This window comes from Hoplias malabaricus, chromosome 5 (assembly GCF_029633855.1).
Source record: "Hoplias malabaricus isolate fHopMal1 chromosome 5, fHopMal1.hap1, whole genome shotgun sequence".
NCBI classification, from domain to species: domain Eukaryota; kingdom Metazoa; phylum Chordata; class Actinopteri; order Characiformes; family Erythrinidae; genus Hoplias; species Hoplias malabaricus.
Window position 1 is genome coordinate 28,906,053 of NC_089804.1, and position 20,198 is coordinate 28,926,250.

General features: G+C 38.1%; 1 protein-coding gene across 1 annotated transcript in view; it reads right to left on the minus strand.

The window, feature by feature from the left end:
* Positions 1-5,656: 5,656 nt before the first annotated feature.
* LOC136697291 (fibulin-2-like) overlaps positions 5,657-20,198 on the minus strand; it is a 53,979-nt gene continuing 39,437 nt past the window's right edge. Inside the window, exons 8-14 of the mRNA XM_066672324.1 lie at positions 17,016-17,159; positions 16,638-16,766; positions 15,929-16,054; positions 15,355-15,471; positions 14,474-14,602; positions 11,291-11,414; positions 5,657-7,904 (exon numbers count right to left, since the gene is read on the minus strand). Coding sequence (XP_066528421.1) covers positions 7,547-7,904; positions 11,291-11,414; positions 14,474-14,602; positions 15,355-15,471; positions 15,929-16,054; positions 16,638-16,766; positions 17,016-17,159 — 1,127 coding nt within the window. The 3' untranslated portion in view covers positions 5,657-7,546. The remainder of the gene's footprint in view (positions 7,905-11,290; positions 11,415-14,473; positions 14,603-15,354; positions 15,472-15,928; positions 16,055-16,637; positions 16,767-17,015; positions 17,160-20,198) is intronic.

The window sequence follows — 20,198 nt, forward strand, 5'->3', positions numbered from 1 at the left end:
CAGGGGCAGAGAGAAAGAAAGACTTGAGTGAAGTCAGGGCTGTAATAAAGCACAGGTGATTTGTGCTTAGACTTTAATGTGAAGCTGTGGAGCACAAGAAGGTTAAAGTATTGTGGCCTGCACCCTGCCCTGGAGCGTTTGAAGTGGAACGTCAGTCAATCAATCTGAAGGCTCCCTCTCTCTCTCTCTCCTCTCTCTCTCTTTCTCTGATGAAAGCCTAGTTGACCTGACCCAATTCACAGAGCAGGTAATGACCCCCCCCCCCCCCCCCACCAACCACCAGCAGCACCTTTTATCTTCAGATTCCCATTCAGGATCAAAGGGTGGCAGAAGAGTTGAGATGAATACAGCATGGTTGCCAAATCTCTTACAATTTGACACACACACAAAGCATCTGGAGCCTCGTGTGCCAGGCAGGCCAACTCCATTTCACTTAATCATTAGCTCTTTAAGGCTTTATTAACCAAACAAGGACAGCCTGCCAAGTGCAAGCGCATTGATGAAGGAAGATGACCTAGAAGGGGAAAAATTAATGACAGTTATAGAATCCAAATTAGGCCTGGCAGATTAAAGATGACAGGTTTGGGACAAGGTGCATGTTGCCCAGGGATAGACAGCAATACCTCAGAACTTCAGAAGTGATAGTTTACTTGCTTAATATCATGAACATGACAGCGTTATAAATGAATCTGTTTGGACTTGGTTGTGTAGTTTTGTTACTATGCTTTTAGCTTTGATCTGGTTCTATAAAGGAAAGCTTTAATATAACTGTCACAGCTCTAGATCCTGTATTATAAATCAGGCCAGGCCTGCTATGGTGCAATACGGTGTTTAGAGATGCTGTAATTTGCAATCAAATATTTTCACTACCACTTTTTTTACATTTATTCCAAGGTGAGTGTCATTAAAAAATATTAAAAGAATTCTCCAGCATTTTACAAATGTATTTTATCAGTCACATACTGTATCAAGCTGATACCATACAGTGTAAATGTGCCTTGATTGGAGGCCATGAGTTGACGGCCTATGGATGGGTCAGTACACTGGCCATTAGTGGGACCCAGGTTGGCTGCCTATATTTGACAAATGTGTCTTATATTGGGGTATAAAGCACCAGGCATTAGGCAGTCAAACTGCTTTCAATGGACTGACAGAGCACCATTTAATTTTTTATTTTTTTTGGATAAGTTGGTGTGATCTGGTGCCCTCTTCAAAGCATGTTCCTCCCTTTTACCCAGTTCTGGATAGGCCCTGGATCCAGTGTGACCCTGATCAGGATAAACCACTTACAGAAGATGGATGGATGAATGAATTTGTGCATGAAGTGTTGTGATTCAGAACTTATTGTTCAAAATTGGTATCTGACCTCAGTACTGTTCTTGTGGCTGAATGCAATCAAATCCTCACAGAAATGATCAAATATCTCATTATTTTTGAAAAACGTTAAGTTGTTAATTCAGTAATCACTAAAAGTGTGTGTAGCCATGTTCAGTGGGAACATGAAAAAATGTTTTTCTGTTTCAATCTAAAACAGGTTGCAGATGCAATAGTGTATTCCTTTAACTATTAAAATGCTTGGGCCTCAAAAAACACAAAGTAACAGTTATCTGAAGATTCATAACTTCCTGAGAGCATCTTTATCAGCAGAATAAAGCAGATGGACACTGAACTGGGGCTGAGCTCTTGATTTCCTGGAACATGGAGATGTATATTTAGCTTTGCAGTGATAAAGAGAGCAGGGGAAAGAGGGTAATCAGTCAAAAACTACACACTCCTACAAAAGAGTGGGACGCCACCTGAATGGCCGGAAGTGTTTGAGGGTTTTTCTGTTCAGCAGGAAAATAAAAAACTCCCCCCACATCATGGGCTAATGGAACAAACCTAAGTATGGACACATTCACCTCACACATGCTGAGGCAGCCTTTCAGGCCTTTGTATTGCTCTGGAAGAATATACATCGTCTTATATATTTATATTTGCAGCATTTTAATCATGTTACAGATGCAATACAAATGTAGTTTTAGGAGTCTTGTGCAATGTGATAGTTCTTCTGTTGTATCTCATTTTGGGTAACAAAAATCCTTGAGGATCTAATTGAAGGCTGCAGTACGGACATATAAAGGCATGTGAGGTAAATTAATAATTAAAAAATAATTTCAAATATACATTCATTCATTATCTGTAACCACTTATCCAGTTCAGGGTTGCGGTGGGTCCAGAGCCTACCTGGAATCATTGGGCGCAAGGCAGGAATACACCCTGGAGGGGGTGCCAGTCCTTCACAGGGCAACACAGACACACACACACACATTCATTCACACCTACGGACACTTTTGAGTCGCCAATCCACCTACCAACGAGTGTTTTTGGACTGTGGGAGGAAACCGGAGCACCCGCAGGAAACCCACGTGGACACGAGGAGAACACAACAACTCCTCACAGACAGTCACCTGGAGGAAACCCACGCGGACATGGAGAACACACGAAACTCTTCATAGACAGTCATCTGGAGCAGGAATTGAACCCACAACCTCCTGGTCCCTGGAGCTGTGTGACTGTGACACTACCTGCTGCACCACTGTGCCACCCAATTTCAAATATAATATTTATAATTTAAGTTAAAGTCTTCATTTCAGATTATTTGGGATCTTCAGCTATACAAATGTTATAGTCCAGCTGAATACATACTATCAATAATTGTAATGTTTTTTTTGGTTATTGTTACATTACACTAATTATAATGACCATTATTATATGTCCATTGTTATTCCTCACTCTTAAGTCTATATAAAATCATTCTCAATATCTTACAATAGATATCTGCATAATTACAAATAAAAACAACCTGTAATGCGAACTGTAATATCACTGATAATGAAACTAAACACGATGAGTCCCCACCTCTATGGTAGGGTACGGGATCTAAATAGGATCAGGAGTAACCTAAATAAGAAGCATAGTCAAATATTGCCTGACAATTTGTGAAACAGAAATATGTTTACTATGAATTTTTCATGTTAATCTATTGTCAGAAATGTTTATCTTACAGGCAATTAACAAGTTTTATTTCACTAACCTGATTGATCTAGAAATACAGTTTAGTGTGAGAGAGATTCTTTGCTAAACCTTTTTAAAAATGGCCTCCATGGCAACTGGTTCTTTCAGAAACTACAAAGCAATTGGCTTCTTTTCAAGTTAAAAGAATATCAAGTTAAATGAGTTAGAAATATAGTGTTTGCTACTTACTTTTGTTAAAACCACTGACTGCTCCATTTGTATTATTAGGGTAGTGTGTCTAAAAGTATGATTGAATGTATTGTGATTACTCTGATGTTTTTTTAAGGTATGATTTTCTTTAATGTTATTATGCTGCCATTTCACTGTGTTCAGTAAATCTGTGTTCAGCTGAAGGTTATCTGTGGTTCTGTGTTGAAGCCACATGGCTTTGAACACTGCACACCCTTTCCGATCACTACACAATAGCAGGAGTGAGGAGCGAGTGCAGGGTGGACCTCAGGATGATAGCCCAGGGTCTGATCAGCACTTCAGTGGGAGGCTGGAGGACAGGGACTACTTTATTTTAAAAGCAGGCCTGAAAAGCTAAAAACAGATACTTTTCCATTGATAAGATTAACTTGACTATCAGAGTTAACAAAGGTCAACTGCTGCTAAAGAACTGTGCCACTAATCCATTAAAAAAATGGCTTTACGATATAAACAGTATCTGCCCTCACTGATGCTCTTGTGGCTGAATACAACCAAATCGTCAAATCACGACTACTGACGTGCTGACTGACCAATTAAATGTTTACAGAGAAGGTTATCCACCAATAACGGTAGCTCTACATCAGACCGTCCAATCAGAAGATTTTACGATACTTCACCACGCCCCCTTCTCACTCAAGCGAACCAAACGGAGTACGGGAGGGCGGGGACTAGTTTGTGAACGAAACTTTTCGAAATTCTATGTACGCCCGTACATTTTTTTAATAAAAAAGAGGACACGTCCGGGTAAAAGAGGACTTCTGGTCACCCTACCTTTCCACACAAGCGCTCTACAGTTAATTATTGATAGCGCCACACAGTCGTTACACCGACACCCATCAGTTTTCATATTTAATCCAACTTCCTTCACGCCTATTTCCAGCCGTCTAAACTCAGCCGTTAACTGGAAACTCTCAACCAAACACACACTGATTTGTCATGATTATTTACACATGGAGCACAGCGCCATTTAAAACTCTGCCTTTTATACAACTGTAAACATGTAAAATAAGTTTGCTATTAAAAATCACTTACATCGATAAAGCTCCGTATTCACACGCAGTAAACATGTCTTTATTTCCTGCGTAACGGAATATTCCAGAACACCTAGTGCCAGGCGACAAAAAGTTTTAGTAAAATCTTCGTGAATCGAAATCATAAGGTGTTCCTACTTGGTTTCCGCTGATGCTTTGAACCAACGAGGGTAGGCGGGATAAGCTTACAACTCTTCGCTGACGTGTGATTGACACCTCAGTTAACCAACCGTAGTGAATCAGACGACAAAAAGACAGATGCTTTGCCGTGATCGGTTACTTGCTGGTCATGGGTGGCGGAGAGAGCGCTCCAGTATCAACGCTATGAACTCCATCCAAGCGAATACTTTTTAGAATAAACTTAAATTAACACAAATAAATAAGTAAATAAGTCTATTTTAATTGTGACGGACTATTTACACATTTTGGGCAAAATTGCAAAATACTATATTCACACACACATTTTTGAGTCACCAATCCACCTACCAACGTGTGTTTTTTGACTGTGGGAGGAAATCGGAGCAGCAGGAAGAAACCCATGTTGACATGGGGAGAACACACCAAACTCCTCACGGACAGTCACCCAGAGCAGGTGACTAGGGTGACTAGGTCCCTGGAGCTGTGACTGCAACACTACCTGCTGTAATGTTTGGGGGTGCACAGAGGTAGTGTTGCTGCACACAGCACCAGGATCTTGGGGTTCTTGGTTCAATTCCTGTCTCAGATAAGTTTAAGGAGTTTAATGTGTTCTCCCAGTGTCAGCACGAGTTTACTTCCACAGTATGAAAAAACATTGCCCACGTGTATGTGTGCCGGAGCAAATGGGTGAAAGGATGATGGCATGTAATGGACTAGTGCCCTGTCCATAGTGTGTTCCTCTTGATGGAGATTATGCGTATTTGTAGCCTGTTTGCTGAAGGTGATCCATAATTTCTTTGCTGGCAATTCTTGAGGTAAGAAGATTTTTATTCTTTTATTGTTTTTTATTCGTCTTAATTCTTCAGTATTTCTGTACTTTGTCGGTGCTGTTTCTGTAAAGCACTTAGAATTGTCATTGTTTTCAAAATGTGCTCAATAAGCTTGTCTTTGCACTCAGTATTCAAGGTAGGCTCTGGACCCACTGCAATTTATTACAAAATATGATTTAATAATAATGTATATTCAGTTCATAAATATGAACATAGTTTTTAAATCATCTGCACGGCACATCTAAAACCTAATATATCTCCACAATTTACTTTACCATGAGCTAATATAATTAGAGATTTTATTCCAAGTCATTTAAGATCATTTTTGTTTTAGTTTTAGTGAAGATTTCACACAGTGCAAAAGAAAGAAGTTTATTTATATGTGTCAAATTTAAATGGATACATTAGTGTTGAGTTTTAACAGCAGTATTAGGACTTAAACTTACCAAAGACACCCAAAAACACTGATTCCCAGGACATGTTTTAGAGCATCGAGGCCTACAAATGACCCTACAAAACAGTTCTGCTGTTCGCCACCAGGTGGTGCTCTGTAACTGTGTCAATCAACAAGCTTTCCAATAACAAAGTCACTCCTGCTCTAATAAATAATTAAGTTTTGGTTGATATTTTATTGATCCAATGGTTAATTTGTTTCATGAGTCCAGTACACGAAATTATTATTAAATATATCCAATGAAACATATCTCTTTTAAAGACTGAAGTGAGAAGTGATGTAATAATTTTCACCCTGAGAGATACAGATAATACACAGAAACAGGCCCAGTAAAATAACCATAAAATAACATACAGAAAGACACTTAAAATGAGTAAAAGTTCTCAGTGCTATATTTGAGCTCACAGGCTTTTTTTGTACAGTGTGAATGTCAAATATATTTGGATTTGTGCTCCAAAATATGGAGGGAGTAAGCAACTCAGAAAAAAATATCATACATCCATTCAACTGCAAAATATTTGACATGGTGATTACACTGAAAAAAAAAAAACGTGACACATAAACAAGGGAAATCAACTTAAATCTAGAAATAATTGTAAAAATTTTATTTGATCATAAATATATGTTTTTAAATTATAAATTTGCCAAATATTGTTTTACACCTTATAAATTTACATTAACAAATAAATTGTAAATCATCTTATAATTTTCTTATTTTTCTTATAATCTCAAAGTCATAAAGTTGATTTCACTTGTTATGGCATTTTTAGCAGTGTACAAAAGATGCATTTTTACCCTTTATGAACATGAATGAAAAGTGCTGTCAGCTATGTCCATTAAAAGAGTGTAGGATGCTGCAGCTCAGTTTGCTTTTTAATACAGTAATTGATTTTAAATGAGCTGGAAAACTCATAAAAGCTGAAGTGAAGGAATACAGCACCATGAGAGTTAGAAGAGAGAACTGGGAAATGTTGCTTTTGTGAAAATTAATGAAGCGTTCAAAAAAGCAAAAGTTTTGAGCAATCGGGATAAATTGGTACAGTATAAATAACATCTGGCAGAGGATATTTTTAATACATTAAAGAAGAAATGTAGCTCCAAAGCTAGCAGCCTCTGCAGTCCCACATTCCCAGGTTTGTCCCCAGATCTGACAGAACACAAGCTGTTAAGATCCCTGTTGGATTAAAAAAAAAAAAAAAGAAGCAAAGAGCCCCAAACTTTTGTGACATTCTTTCAAAACAAAATCTGTTCAACAAACAGAGTTTTTACAAAATTGTTTTTACAAATGAGCTTAGCACCATTAGCACCATTAACTAGGGCCGTCAGCTCCAGTTTTGGGATCCACTATCCTGCACTGCATTAATACAGTATCTAATTGGAAAATTGGGATCTAACTATCACTGGTTCAATCTTTTGAGCCAGCAGAAAAAAAAAGTCAGTATGTGTGTTCACTGTCCCTAGTGCATGTGTATTATGTGTATTACAATCAATGGAAGATGTGTGTTCACTACCACAGATAAGATAAATGTAATGTCTCAGTTTCCCTAAAAGGATTAATAAATTATCACTTTTGCAAATGTATTCCCCTAATGAGTGAGATCAGCTACCTCTGTTTTTGTTTTGTGGCTGTTCTAGAGTATTCTTTTTCCTTTCATGATTGTCTGTTGATAATGAAAAAGCTGTTTTTGCACAATGTGTCCACAACGGCTGTGCCATAAACCAGCTTGATCAGTTGTGCTAAAGTAGGAAGGTTTTAAACAGTGCAGGGCAGTAGGTGCCCGGGATTGGAGTTAAAAAGCACTGTTATAAATTATGTACAGTTGTCTTTACATGGCATGTGAAGTGATGAAGACATAGATGCGAGCAAGGAAGGTGGTGAAGGTGCCTTGGCGCAAGAGCTTCATCTCCACATCGATGAGGAAGTCACGAGGACTGTGGATCTGCCGCTGCAGGTACACTGCTCCGGTGAAGCTATTAAGGCGGCGAGTGCTGAAGTAGCCCTCCTCGTTCCCCCGTGGGATGCCGATGATGATGTTGTCTCCGGAGTAAGCTGGAGACGGACCGATGCGGAAGATCTGTGCCGGGATTATGATGTTGGTCTGGAAGTTGAGTTGGTAGTAGGTGATTCTCAGAGGCATGTTCTGACAGTCCTGATAACTGGGGCAGTTCACACGCTCACAGCGGCTAAAACACAAAAAACACAGACAACTAACGGTATAGTCTCGAATTGTCAGAGAGTCTGGTGTCTTTCTCCAGTTAACTAAAGGTGCAAGATTAAGGTAACACTGAAAACAGATAAATATCTGATCTTAGCTAAGATCAGCAACCAAAAGAAGCCACATGCAACAGTACTACATTTAACCTCAAATAAGAACATATTTAAGCAATAGAACAATATATTTCATGATAAAACACAAGCTCAAGTGTTCTATTGCTTAAATATGTTTTTATTTAAGGTTAAATGTAGTAACAGTGCTTTTATACAACAGTTCAGGTAATAAATTGTGAAATATATAAACAGAGCTGTGAAAGTGGCATCAAAAATGTTAATGAAATTAATAAATCCTTCCACCAAATTATTTTTCCTCAACAAGTAGCTTGTTGCTACGTCACAGTAACAAACTCTACTGCACTGCACTCACCGCCCAACCTACAGTATCATATCTATATACGACCACGGACATACTGCTGATTGTTCAAAGCAAAAAAGTATAATATTTGAATCATTGGAGTTACTGGAGTGAAACATAAATAAAAGTTGTCTTGTTCCAGGCTGAAAGCAACTGTAAAAGCAGCACTTTGTTCCACAATTGAATTCAGACTGCTTTTGTGAATGTGGCAAAACAGAGAGTAGCCAATCAGAATTGAGGACACTTGCATATATTGGTACTGTATGAGAAAAGAATAAATCTGTCTATGGTATGAAAAAAACACAGAAAATCCTCAACAAGTAGCTTGTTGCTACGTCACAGTAACAAACTCTACTGCACTGCACTCACTGCCCAGCCTACAGTATCACTAACCTGCCGAGTAAAACTATGTGATTTTTATCGGTATTAGTATTCTTGAAGTAAACTGAAGGCAGCTTATTGGTGTGAAACATGAACTGAAGCTAATTTAGCGGTGAAAAACGTGACAACGACGTGAGCTGCAGGATAGAGTTTTTAGCATCGGTGTTCAGCAGACTGATACAGTGGTTGTGAAAATCCTGTGCTGTTATTGTGAAATAAAGCACATTTTAGATCTATCTTATGAAGTACAAACTCATGAAAACTAAGCATTTACTAGAGGAAAAAATACACAAGTAAGAGCTTGTTCTAATGGCTAGCCCAAAACAGCACAAGAAATTAGACCTTGTTCTGAAAATGCAATACTTAAGGTTAAGTTTACCCATTTTCATTTTCTCATTTTGTCATTTCATTTTGTTTTACAGCTATTTCTAGATTGTTTTAACCTGTTGTACTAGTTGTAAGTTGTAAGTCATTTGGTGAAATGTTGTTTGGTAAAATCTGATTTGCTTCAAACAGTACAACAGACGTCCATTTTTATTTGATACAGAAATAGTGCTTATCTGGAATGAGAGTTTTTTTTTTAAAAAAAACAACAACAAAAAACAAACAAACAAACAAACAAAAAAAAGTGAAATTGTCCACAAGCATGAACCTTCTTTAAAGGTTGGTAATTCCATAATTTACACCAGGGGTTTTAAGATGGTCACACAAAAGTGAAAAAAATAATATTCTTAAATAACCACAATGTTAGTAAAAATGGCAAATTTTTAAAATTAATTGAAATGTTAGTATTAATATTCATTCATGCATTCATTCATTATCTGTAACCGCTTATCCAATTCAGGGTCGCAGTTAGTATTAATATTTCTTGACAAATGAAAGTTGAATCACGTTTGACACTTGACACAAAAAATGATATTTGTTGGTGATAATATAATGTCTTAATAACAATTTTGTAGCTTGTTTATTTTTTATGATGCAACATAATATTGAACAATAGTATTGATCCTTAGCATCATTAACTCCTTACAACTGGCATCATAACTACAACAAAATGTTCATATCAGCCAGGCCTTAACGTCTACCTCTGTGTACTGTCAAAGTGTCTGACATATATATGCAGTAGGAATGAGTGTGTGTGTGTCCTCATGAGATAGTGTACGCGTGTGTGGCAGGAACCCTATTTGATCAGAAGCAGTTGTCTTCTCATCTCTCAGCCTAATGAAAGCGTGCTCCAGCTGGACTGAGCCCAATAAACCTGCCACAAGCATGGATTTACTTACACAGGACCAGGGAGACATAACACATATATACTGCCTGTCCAAAGATGGAGATACCTAGCAATTAAGTATGTTATCTTTTAATTTACAGTAAATTAAAGGGGAAATATAATTATTAGAACCAAAAATATTTCACACAAGATGCAGGAACAAATAGATCCCTTACCACTTAATGTTTATATATATATATATATATATATATCAGAGGCGATTGCTCTAAGACTGCAAGGGAAGCTCAGCTTCCCCTAAAATGTCAAAAAATAAGTGATCAAATATATTCTGTTGTGTGTACATGTCTGTGAATTAATATGCACTACAACGCGCACAACTTTTGTTCAGAATCAGCTTCTTATCACTGGTAAAGACGCGGCTTTCCCGCAGCGAAGTGCAGCGAAACGAGTCATTGGATAAATGTTGGGCTTTGTCCCGCCCATCAGACGCTCAGCGTCTCTGGGGGTCTATGGGGCAGTGGGCTGGCCTTGGCTGGCCCGGACGCTCAGCTTCTGCATGATGATTGGATGATCTGTCTGAGGCTGAATCCCTTTTTGATGGACAGCAAAATGAGTAAATCAGTGATACTTTGGTGTAAAGATTCGTGGGAGCATTAAATTTTCATTCTGTTCTGAGTTGAACCTTGAGACTTTCTTAATCCTCTTAGCTGCATTTTCTTTGTTAAAAACGACTAGTGACAAATCTAGCTTCTATTTCTGGTGGGTTTTTTTTGTAGCTGCTTGTGTTTGGAGACTGACTTTTATCACTCTTTCTGACTTCTATCGCAGTTTCTGTCCAGCGGGTGCTGCTGAGCCCCTCCACCGTCACAAAGCACTCACAGGTGGACACACTTCACATGGGCCAGGGCCATTTAAGCAGCCTAGCTCTGCTGGCCATTGAGAGGATACTAGAAAAGTCCCTGGAAAAGACGCCTTGTTGGTACGACAGGGTCACAGATCATTTTCTTGAGAAGGAACAGAGGGTAGAATTCACGTATAAATAAACCGACACATTTTATGATGTAGGCTGAAATTGAGCTTCCCCTCCTTGAAAGACCAGCATCCGCCACTGATATATATATATATATATATATATATATATATATATATATATATATAAACCTGACATTTTCTACCCAGTCAGAGCCATGGTTGTGTTCAAAATGTAGGATAAGGGAACACTAAATAGAAAAAGAAAAACAAAACAAAATTGCATGCATGGCCTGAATAATAATAAAAAATCATATTCTATTATCTGCTGTATGTGTGAAAATAAAAAGTACACTCACGTGTCTGACACTTTCCTGTAGTTTTCAGGGCATGTAAAGGAAAGACAGCGGAAACTGCCCTGTATGTTGTAGCACGTTTGTGTAGCTGAACAGTTGTGAGCTCCAATGGCACACTCATCAATATCTGGAACAACACAGAAATTCATCATCATCATCTTCTTTGCTGCTTAATCCATTTCAGGGTCGTGGTGAAATTGTACATATCAAATGCAATTTACATAAAATTAGAAGCTGAAGGTTTTCCCGTTTCCAGCCATCTTTTAGTCCATTGTCAGTGGTCAATTTCTGACCTGAGAAGTGTCACACCCTTGCCCTGTCCTGTAACGTGATACTGTGATTTCCCCAACATGTGCTCATTTAGCACATGGCTCTGTTTGTTTTTTTTCTTGTCTCCACCCTAACCCCGTCTTATTCCCGCCTCAGTCTCTGCTGTCTTATTAGTGTTTCCAAGTATTCCACGTTTGTTCTGTGCATTTATACCCCTTTGTTTGCAGTACTCCCTTGTCTGGTCTTTGTGGATGTTTGTTTCCGTGTCTTTGCGTTTTGCTTATATCTACACCAGTTCATGGCTGTTTCCCGTCTCTGTCTAGTTTTGTTATAGTTTTGTTTTGTTCTCTGTTAAATTAAGATCTCCTTGCCTGTACGTCCACCTCCTCATCTTCCCTGCACAGCCGTGACAGGCTCTTATTTTTATTTATTTATTTATTATTTGATTTATGGTGATATATCTTGCTGTGACCCTGATTGTGTGAAATCCCTTGCAACACGGCTGCATCTAATACACTCTTGCAATTTCAATGTAGTATGTAAATACATTCAAGCTTTAAAATGTGTTCTGTAATGATATAATTTAAGTATATAGATTGTAAATCTATATACAACCACGGACATACTGTTGATTGTTCAAAGCAAAAAAGTATAATATTGGAATCATTGGAGTTACTGGAGTGAAACATAAATAAAAGTTGTTTCTTAAAAAAATGTTAATGAAATTAATAAATCCTTCCACCAAATTATTTTTCCTCAACAAGTAGCTTGTTGCTACGTCACAGTAACAAACTCTACTGCACTGCACTCACCGCCCAACCTACAGTATCATATCTATATACGACCACGGACATACTGCTGATTGTTCAAAGCAAAAAAGTATAATATTTGAATCATTGGAGTTACTGGAGTGAAACATAAATAAAAGTTGTCTTGTTCCAGGCTGAAAGCAACTGTAAACGCAGCACTTTGTTCCACAATTGAATTCAGACTGCTTTTGTGAATGTGGCAAAACGGAGAGTAGCCAATCAGAATTGAGGACACTTGCATATATTGGTACGGTATGAGAAAAGAATAAATCTGTCTATGGTATGAAAAAAACACAGAAAATCCTCAACAAGTAGCTTGTTGCTACGTCACAGTAACAAACTCTACTGCACTGCACTCACTGCCCAGCCTACAGTATCACTAACCTGCCGAGTAAACTATGTGATTTTTATCAGTATTAGTATTCTTGAAGTAAACTGAAGGCAGTTTATTGGTGTGAAACATGAACTGAAGCTAATTTAGCGGTGAAAAATGTGACAACGACGTGAGCTGCAGGATAGAGTTTTTAGCATCGGTGTTCAGCAGACTGATACAGTGGTTGTGAAAATCCTGTGCTGTTATTGTGAAATAAAGCACACTTTAGATCTATCTTATGAAGTACAAACTCATGAAAACTAAGCATTTACTAGAGGTAAAAATACACAAGTAAGAGCTTGTTCTAATGGCTAGCCCAAAACAGCACAAGAAATTAGACCTTGTTCTGAAAATGCAATACTTAAGGTTAAGTTTACCCATTTTCATTTTCTCAGTAGCCAATCAGAATTGAGGACACTTGCATATATTGGTACTGTATGAGAAAAGAATAAATCTGTCTATGGTATGAAAAAAACACAGAAAAGCTAAGAGTGAACTTCAGGAGAAAAAAAAATAAAATGCAAAAAATACAGAAAAATTAATGTTTAAAAGGAGTTATCAGAGTAGATCAGAGCTTTTTTAAACCTAAATGACTCCATTTGTGGTCAGTGATGGTCAAGTGCTGGACATTCTTCAGGAGTCAATAGCATTGCCTGCAGCCGCAATTAATTATGCATCCCAACCCACAGACGCAGGGTTCTTGATACGGCTCGCCAGCTCCAATCCGCGTGCTAATTCATTCAGAGAACGCTCATGCTAACCTCTGGGAATGGAGAAAGCTTCTATCTACCTCTCCCCATGCTATCTTTCTACCCATCTGTCATTCTCCTGACACTCTGAGCGGAGATGTGCCACTTTGTGATCTTTCCTGACAGCGACTGATGTAGATTGAGAGCTGCTTCACTGGACCCAAGGCCAAGGTCATGTAATTCAAGTCATTTGTCTCTTCACATTAGAGTTAGGAAGCATATAAGAAGATTTCAATTGCTTTTTTCCTGGTCAATTATGACCCTCAGGTTGGGACTCCAGATATTTAATTAGACGGGCAGAGGACCTGTCCATTGTTCTTAAGACATTATCATTAAAGAAAAATTAGATTTATATATATTTGCATAATTAAAAAATGTAATTCCAAGTGGTTTAATGTGAAATTCACCATTGTAGAAAAACCAGGACTGTTCAGTGTTTTTTCGTCCCTCAAAATGTAAAGACAATTTTTTCCATACAAAATGTAATGCCACGTAAAATATTTGTTTTTCTGTCAATCTGGCATCAAAGTTGACAAAATCAGACTTTATGACGGCTCATATCTTTTGGAATATGTATTTATAAATTCTTATATACAGATATCAGATCTAAAATGAAACTGTTTGATTCTCCGTTGTTCATCTACAAATGTCACCAGCTGTCGCTTTTAATGTGAATAAGAGGAATTGATTTGACTGGACATTGACGTTGACGAACAATGCCTAGGTCCATTGCAGTCCACTAAAGTAAACATATAAGGTTTGTGTGGCTTTATATTTCTGCAACTCTTTGTAATGTATTTTCACATATTTCCCAACCATTTATCTGAAAGGACCTGAATGTTATATGTGAATGTTATATTTAAAAAAATTCTAATAATGTTTACATTCTACAGCTCTTTTAAAAAAGCAAAGCATTTTCAGGGTTTTTTTTTAAGATAGGGTTCTTTTAAAATGTTAAGCCTAAAGGCCTCTGGATGCTTATTACCTCGACAGGTGCGTCCGTTGGGGGACATGGAGTAACCCTGTGGGGGACAGGCGCACTGGTAGCTGCCCGGGACATTTACGCACTGGAAGGCACAGAGGTTTCCAATGCTCTGGGAACATTCATCGATATCTACAAGCCAAACAACAAAAATGACATTTTGTTAGGCCCACAGGGAGAGGATGCGATAAAAGCTAACAGCATATTGACACTGAGCTGTGTATTTACCAGGGAGGGGCTGTAAAAAAACCTGTGCGTTTAGCTATTTGTGGACAGCATTTGGTCATATATTCTGCAAATATGACTGTGGGTTTTTCATTAATAAAATACATTTTTACATAAAAACGTGTCCTCCTCTGTTTAATCTTCAATCAGGGAGTACTAGTGTTAATGTTAGCAACTGGTATGAATGCTATAGACTCCATGCCTTGTAATGCAAGTCATATATTACACACTTCATGTGTACAAATTATGCATACATAAACACACACATATATGTGTTTGTCTAAGTGTAAGAACATATAAAGACATGAAACCACATTAGTGTGTGTGTTTATGAGTGTGTTACAGACAAGACAAAATCAATCCTGTCATGATTCTATTGATCTGATTCCTCTCCATGCTAGGAAACACTAAATCATTGCTTTAATCGATACATAAAAAAATCAATGCCCATGTCTCCCCGCTGTTTCTTTTGAAATATTTTATAAGCTTTTCTTTAGGAAAATAAAAAACAAGTGGATACATTGTATTTCAGAGCAATTAAAATATTAATATGTCACTGGTATTGATTTATTAACACACATTCTGTCTTTCCGGATAGTCCTCTTTATGACATCTGTGACGAGTGTGTGCATGTATGTGTGTGTAGATGTGAGACTCACCTTCACATGTATGCCCATCCTCTTTCAGGTAATATCCCAGACGGCAGTAGCACTGATAAGAGCCATAAATATTGGCACACTCTTGGCTGCAGGGATTATTGTCACATTCATTAAGATCTATCAGAGATAATATGGAGGTGAGAAACACAGTTTAGTTCTTCATTAGTTCTTTAAAATTAGAAGTTTGTTAAAGTTTAACACAGTTGCATATTTACTTTTACGGTAGCTTAATAAAATCATCAACTATAATAAAGTGTGTCCATTTTTGAAACTGGCAGGAAGAAAAAATGTGGACTCTTATGGAAGGTGTCAATGGGCTGTAAAGCAAGAAATCAGTTTATTAATGGATAGTAGAAAGTACCAGGTTAACAATGGTACCAGTGTAATGAAGAACAGTGGATGGTGCCAGTTAATGAGTGGAAGGCAGTGGAGAGCAGTTTAATGAGAGGTAATAGAATGTAGCAGTTTAGTGTGAGGTAAAGGAAGGTTTAGTTTAGCAGAAGATAATGTAACATACTTCTTTATTTAAAAGGTAATGGAAGGTACCAGTTAAATGAGGGATAATGGAAGATACCTTCACAGTTCTTTCCATCGAATGCCAATGAGAAGCCAGTGGTGCAGGAGCACTGATAGGATCCTGGAGTGTTATCACAAGACTGAGCACACAAACGACCCGGATAACGCCAGCACTCATTCACATCTATACACACACAGAGAGAGAGAGAGAGAGAGAGAGAGAAAGGGAAGTGAGAAAGGAAAGCGCACTTTGCAAGGATGTCTGACAACCCACACCCATGTAAATCAGTTTTTTTCTGAGGTTTTCTTGATAAACATTTTTATTTTATTTAATTTTAAGTGGTCCAAACGATTACCAGCTGTGATTATCAAACTTAGAATGTTCTAGCCCTAACTAACTTGTCTCTGGGATGTTTATAAAGCCATTATTTTGAACTGGCACATTATGAAAAATCCTTCAGCTTCTTTACAGCAGTGCTAGGGGGAGGGGGGGGGGGGGGGTCTGGGGGTTGTGAGGTCTACAACATCAGCATTTTATTTGCCATTCAACAAACAAGGACACTAAATATTTTAAGTAACCTGTGTTTAATATATTTAAATATAACACTTATTTAAATATACATTTTTAAATTATGGTGTAATTCTCATTTGTTCCTCATGTAGTTCTATATTCTACCCAAATGCTTGTTTTTCCATATGAGATCAGTAAACAATTAAACTACGTTTGTGAGTGTGTGTGTGTGTATGAGAGAGAGAGAGAGACGTACCTATGCAGGTTCTACGGAAGGAGTCAAACTGGTACCCGGTCTGGCAGTCGCAGCGGTAGCTGCCCTGTGTGTTGTGGCAAACCTGTCCTTCTCCACAGTGGTGTGTTCCCATCACACACTCATCCACATCTACACACACATAGCAGGGCATACTCAGACAAGTCAAACAGCCAGACACCACACTCACCGTTCAGAAGAAAACTTTATTTTAAACGTCCACTAAAGACTAAGTTGTAAGTCTAACTTCAACACAAAGTCCACACTCTTGCATTAACTGTTAGTTAAGGTTCTGTAGATAATGAATTCATTTACGAAGAATTGTCATTTATTTGTAAGATTTTTATTCCGTTTAGTGTGTGTGTGTGCGTATGTTCTCACCCACGCAGCGTGCTCCATCAGGACTGGAGTGAAACCCCCGGCTACATGTTATGATCTTGCTCTGGCAAGTGTATGAACCCACTGTGTTTATACAGTTAAAGCCTGGTGTACATGGCTCTGATAATACACTGCACTCATTCACATCTGTGAGAGAGAGAGAGAGAGAGAGAGATGGGGATGTTACATAGAATTAAAGCTTTACAGAATGCCTGTTTAAATTCTAATGAAACCTAATGAGAATTTTTTTTTCAGTTGTACCTGAATTATTATTTTCACACCAGCTCTTGCAAAATTAGTTTAGAGCTGATAACTAACGTAAATAAAAATTAAGCCTCCAGTTTAAGACGCTATGCTACTGAGCTGAATTGTATTGTTGGAGTTCACAGACACAACAGCGACTTTACCAACCTGACATATACAATGACGTAAAGTGTCTTAGTGAGATATCGGGCCATAATACAATCAAGAAAAAATTTAAAAACTGATTCTGGTGGGATTGGACACAATGTTTTTAAAAGATATTCCCTCAAATGGTGTTTTGATGATGATGTTTCACTGCATGCTGCTTCAAAAACTACCAAGCTGCTGACCGTAAAGGCAGCAGCATATTGTCATATTGCCTGTAAGCACTTATCCAGTTCATGGTCGCGTTGGGTCCAGATCCTACCTGGAATCATTGAGCGCAGGGCGGGAACACACCCTGGAGGGGGTGCCAGTTCTTTGCAGTGCAACACACACTCACCCCTCGCAACCACACACACACACACACACACACACACACACACACACACACTGCATACTTGAGACACTTGACCCTCTTGTTGCAATGGCCAAATATTCAGGCATGTAAAACAACACATGCATTCACCAGCCTATAGAGGATGTGGTGATGGCTGACTCCTCTGACGTCACATATATAATTTTCTCCACTTCTCAGTAGATCAGCGGCTACAGTTTTCAGAATCAGTGAAAAGCAAAACTGTGCATTCGTATTTGTATTACTGGGTTTATGCCCTGCAACCTTTTTATAATATTCCTCTCAACTGAGGGCACAGCTGCTCCTCTTTTTACAAAATGTACCAGCTTCAAAATCCTTAAAAATATGCCACAAATGCACCATGTCTGTTCAGTTGATCTAAATGGAGCTGTAACTTTAATCACTGGTCCTGTTGAAACACTAGGCGACCGAGCAGTCTGTGACTGAAACTCCAATAATGAACCCTCTTTCAGTCACTTAGAACCTTCCAAGTCACTTAGACCTTTTCTTTTTGAAATCGTGATCCAGAATCAAAGTACAATGGCCTTCTCAGGAAATCTGTAAGATGTTACAGATGAAATGTTCTTCCCTTTATTGATTCAGCATTTTCCTTTAATTTTTTACAGAGCCCCTAAGATATTAATTCATGGGAACTAGCAGGGGCGGGGCACCAAAGTCTAGGCCCTATGCACAAGCAATGAGGTATATATTTACATGTTTCAACATTGACACAAGTGACTCTTGTGTCTGGACATTATTACCAAAAGAATAGGTAAATACTGTATAAAAATATTTAAACGAATAAATAAATGTAGAAATACATTCAAGATATTTAATTAATCATGCCTTTTTCATGACTTTCTTTCTCATTTTGGCAGCTCTAGTCCTCCATAGGATATTACTATATGGCTCCGTATTTTCTGGAGCCTATTCTTTTGCAACCTTGATGTAATATGCTGTTTCCCTCATGAGCAGAATATAACAGATGGTCGTGCTTATTGAGCTGTGGTCAAGGCTTACTATGTTGTTGGGGTGGGGGGGGGGGGGGGGGGGGGCATGACTTAAGGTACTTTTGGCCCTGTTGTAACTAACTTGTTCCCACGCCTTACTCACTCTGCATTATATTTCTTTATGCAGGATGTCACCCTGGGGGTTCCGTTAATGCTTTATCAGTCTGCAGAATATTGAAGCTTATAATTGGAATGTATCTCTATTGAGTCCTAGTGACATAAAGTGAGGAGCATGTATATCAGAGTGTGTATGGATTGAAACATGGATGAAAAGTGAGACATATCTGTTCCATCACAGACATCAACAAAAACTCTTTAGAAATCCTCGGCCTTTAGTCTCTGCCATTTTCCAAGAGATACGTTTACAAGTGAAGAGCAAAAGAACTAATTATATTTTTCAACTGATGATGGTTCAGTGTATAATATCGTTCACATGGAACAGACTGAAAATCAAAGAGGCAATGAGACACATTCAGATAAGACAGGCCTTGTCAGAGATTAGATGGGTGTGTTAATCAATAACTTCAATCTTTCCCAACATGATATAAGTCTTGTCTATGAAAAGATTCTATCGAGACTGTAAGTGCCTGATCCAGACAGTGTGTTCTTTTCTTTCAGTCAGTGGCACGTGTGTGTGTGTGTGTGTGTGTGTGTGTGTGAGTTTTAAACACACTCTGAAGATGTCATTCTGACGCCTGGGTCTTATTTGTCAAATATGCATATATATTATTAATACTGATATACATGTGTAAAGCATATAAGCGCAAATCTACATACAAACAGTGCTTCTTTTTTTGTGCATAATCATAATACTAAGAATTTAAATGGACACAGTGGAACACTGAAATTAAAATTTCAGCTTCAGCTTGACCTCATTTAGTAGGTCCAGCTAATTCCGAGTATGTGTTCCACGGCTCCACAGCCCATTGTTAAACTGGCTCCTCAATGGCTCAATTATAATGGCTCCCTACTCATTGTAAAAGTATTAAAATATTGTCTGTTGCTTCCGAGCAATGCATAACATGTCTAACAAGGGGTGTTTGTGGATTCAGGAACATGTGCACAATTCCGTACGGGATATTGCAAGCACTATTTAGGACAAAGAAGTGAAAGTGCACAATATAGGGGTGTAGGAGTCATATGAGAATGGCTAGGCGCTAATTGTCATGACTACAACATTACTTAAGTATACAGCCATGTGAAAATGTTGACAACTTTTGACTTTTTGAACATTTTTAAACATATGCACATTTGAGCTTCATTTGAACAGCATTGAGAGATGGAGCTTATAACTAAACAAATTAAACTGAAGAAAATGCTTATTTAACATAACATAAGTAATGTAAATGAACAAAAATGTAAATTTCTTGTGAGGAAAAACTTAAGACACCCTCACGTTTATTACTATTTAAAATG